This window comes from Sclerotinia sclerotiorum, genomic scaffold (assembly GCF_000146945.2).
Source record: "Sclerotinia sclerotiorum 1980 UF-70 scaffold_1 genomic scaffold, whole genome shotgun sequence".
Lineage (NCBI taxonomy): Eukaryota > Fungi > Ascomycota > Leotiomycetes > Helotiales > Sclerotiniaceae > Sclerotinia > Sclerotinia sclerotiorum.
Window position 1 is genome coordinate 945,354 of NW_001820835.1, and position 3,449 is coordinate 948,802.

The following is a 3,449-nucleotide window of genomic DNA, read 5'->3' on the forward strand; positions in this document are numbered from 1 at the left end:
CGGGAAGAGAATTGATGATATGGTGAAGAGGGAATTTATATGTTCGAGGTAGCATGGCTTAATTATCATATATGTAAGTTTGGATGGGATTTTTAGTTTTGCTATATATCAGGATAAAGAGAAAAATAAAGATAAAAAATAAGGTAATACCATGAAGTTTGCCAGAATATCTGAAAGAAACATTGAGTATTTCCTTCTGCTAATGCATGAAATAGATCAATGTTATCTGGCTGATACAACGCAAAGAGTTTCTTCCCGCAAAAGTTTGGATGTTACTATATGCTGAAACACCCTCAAATGAATTTTAAATACTTTCTGAAGCTAGTCGTCGAATTAAAGAAGTTGTTATCAGATCAGATCGCTAGGTAGGTATTAATTACTCAGAGTTACCATCTAAGCACTCTCTGATCATTTCTCAGAATAGTAAATGTCTATTCGTCGTTTCATCTCCATTCCGTTAGATCTGATTTTGGATTTTGGATTATTCTGAAATATGGCTGTGGGATTGGTCTAGCTTAGGTTTTAATGTTTTATCCCCTTGGGAAATATATACTTTTAGGGCATTTATTACTGTTAAATATTAATATTTTAGGGCGTGATATATGTTAGCTCAGAACCATTATTTTGAATCCATTCGCTTATTTTGTCGACTACTTGTTACATATATTACCTTTGCCATTCCAGCTAGGCTCTAAGCAGTAATTCAAGAAGTAGGAGGTAGAGTGCAGTGGGAATGTCTAAACTCATGCATGCCTTTCCTTCAGTCAACAAACCGCTAGGGAAAAAAGGCATTGCAGCTCGGGACCATTTAGCGAATGAACGAACATTTCTTTCGTGGACCCGCGAAGGATTAGACTTCATAGCTTAAGGGTTGCATGCACGCACGAAGTTTGACTCTTGGATGAATTGTCAAACCATTCTAACGAGGAAACATGGACCGGAAGTAGACGGAGAGAGGGAGGAATGAGTTTCAGAGAGTGCGGTATTCACTTGCGGGTAGTAGATAGGCTGTTTTTCATGTGAAAATGGAAGATTCTATGCTGCCCTCCAGGGTCTGAAGGAGGTTTTGACCCCATATGGGTGGTGTAATGTTGGTTAAGGTGAGTAGTGGATTACTAACTGTTGGTGGCGCATTTGTTGTTGGGAAAGAAGAGATGGAGCGAAGAGACATGAGTGTTGGAAAAGACAGGAAATATCCCTCGGATGCGTCAGTTCCATGGGGTTAACAATGCAGTTGGCGTATAAGGAAGAAATGCATCATTACCTGTGGGAACTACCTCTGCATTGCACTGCAGCTGCAGAAACTGTACATGACCGACTCCAAATTACACAATCTAGCGTCATTGTTCTGCTTCGTGTCATACAGGCAGCACTAATTGCTCAAATCCAACTCCGAATCTCTGCATACAAATCAGATAAGAGGCAACAACGAACAGAATCTCATATTGAGGGGGATCATATCCTGCTTTAACTGACTCGAAACAGAGCTAAGTAAATTACATGCAGGGTGAAAGCATCAAAATATCGTATCTATCTTTCTAACTGCAGTGCGCATATTGTTTGATATACAACATGCATCAGGAAGAATACTCCCTCGACTTCCTCCACTTCTGTCCCATCTAGCGCGGCTCGGGCCGCAAGGTGATACAAGCGGGGTCAGTACGTACGAGCGTCGAGCAGGCATTCATTTACATGAACAATGAGTGCGATTCCAACTAGTCAAGTGATACAAGGTGATGGCCAATCATTTCAACTATCCACGACCCCTCTACTTGGGCCCTCTAACAGTTTTACTACATGATATTGGGCACAAATTCGGGACATTGAGCCTTTCTTAACCATGAGTAGCAAGTACTCCGCATGTGAGTGAGGCTTGAGGAAGCTAACAGACGCACGACTAGGTCTAATTATATCAAAGTTTAAAAGTGTAATGAACCCTTTTAACTCAATCGAGGAAGGTTCATCTGTTTCCAGAAGACCCAAAGACCCCCACGAGAATCCTTGTATGAAAAGAAAAATCATTGCATTTTTGGATTTTAGATTTTGAATTTTGAATTTTGGATTTTGGATTTTGGATTTTGGATTTGTTTTGGTTTGTGTAACGACAGATGTCAAGGATGACCCACCACTCTTTGAAATTCGGTACGGCCCATACAAACTAGTATTGATTGATTGCACTTACCACGTTTCACATGGGAAAGAGTAACCAGAAGAACCAACAGAACCCACAATCAAGACTAAAATCAAATCAAAATCAAAACTAAAATCAAATCAAAATCAAAACTAAAACCAAAATCAAAATATACTTTCAGACATGATACATCTTGCTATACTACCACAATTATAGCCATCAAATCCAGATTCTATTCCACATTCGGATTCAGATTATTCAGATTATTCAGATTCCACAATTTCCATCCGGCCACGTTTTCTTCACTTTATTTGTGACCTCCAAGTTCCGAGTTCCAAGTTTCAACATTCTCTATCGAAGAGTCCCTTTCATGACCGTGGCCTTAACTCAACACATGTACACAGATTCCTCGGTGCATTTTCTTTGACCTCCGAAATATCGCGATAGCTTCCAAGCTCAGAAATCATTTCCCTTCTCACACTAGCTCCATACGAATATTTATTCCTCGATTTAAGAAATTGTTAAAATCCATCATCATCATCATCATCATCATGTCAATCCCTATTTTGAAATTGAACAATGGAGCCACAATACCAGCGTTAGGATTTGGTACTTTCCAAAGCGAAGGATCTCCAGGAAAATGCCACGATGCTGTTCTTTGGGCTCTACAATCAGGTTATCGTCATCTTGATTGTGCTTGGTAGTAAGTTCAACCCCTATGTCTCATGTTTATCCCTTCTTCTTAGCTGTCTTATGGGAATCTCCCGGGCTAATCCCTTCCTTGGATCCACTAATCTTGTAACGTAACCCTTGGTGATGGGGTGCCAAAGTATTGGGAATCTTCATTTGGTATTAGAGTTTGGAAATCTGAAACTAACACAATGCAGTTACAAAAATGAGGAAGAGGTTGGGTCAGGCTTGCGGGAATTCTTGTCCAACAACCCAAGTGTCAAACGTTCAGATATCTTCATCACAACTAAAGTGTGGCCTCATCTATGCGGTTCCCCCGAAGATGTCGAGTGGAGTCTAAATTATAGTTTAGAGAAACTTGGTCTTGATTATGTGGATTCTTTCTTGATGCATTGGCCTTTCGCGGCCGAGAGAACCGACGACTATGAGGTTAAGCTCGGAGATGATGGAAAGGTATGATCCATCAATTGACATCAAAATTTCCATCTTGGCTAAATCAATAACTTTGAGTAGTACATCATCCGGAAAGACATCACTAACAACTTGGAACCCATCTGGCGTAAATTCGAAGAACTTTTACCGAGCCGGCAAGGCAAAAGCCATTGGGGTATCCAATTTTACCATTCAA

At 40.2% G+C, this 3,449-nt stretch overlaps 1 protein-coding gene across 1 annotated transcript; it reads left to right on the forward strand.

Moving 5' to 3' along the window:
- Positions 1-2,682: 2,682 nt before the first annotated feature.
- SS1G_00366 (hypothetical protein) lies at positions 2,683-3,280 on the forward strand (the record flags this gene model as incomplete). The annotated part of the gene is made up of 2 exons (XM_001598230.1): positions 2,683-2,834; positions 3,019-3,280. The coding sequence occupies 2 exons, from the start codon at positions 2,683-2,685 to the stop codon at positions 3,278-3,280; spliced, it is 414 nt and encodes a 137-aa protein (XP_001598280.1).
- Between the last annotated feature and the right edge of the window lie 169 nt (positions 3,281-3,449).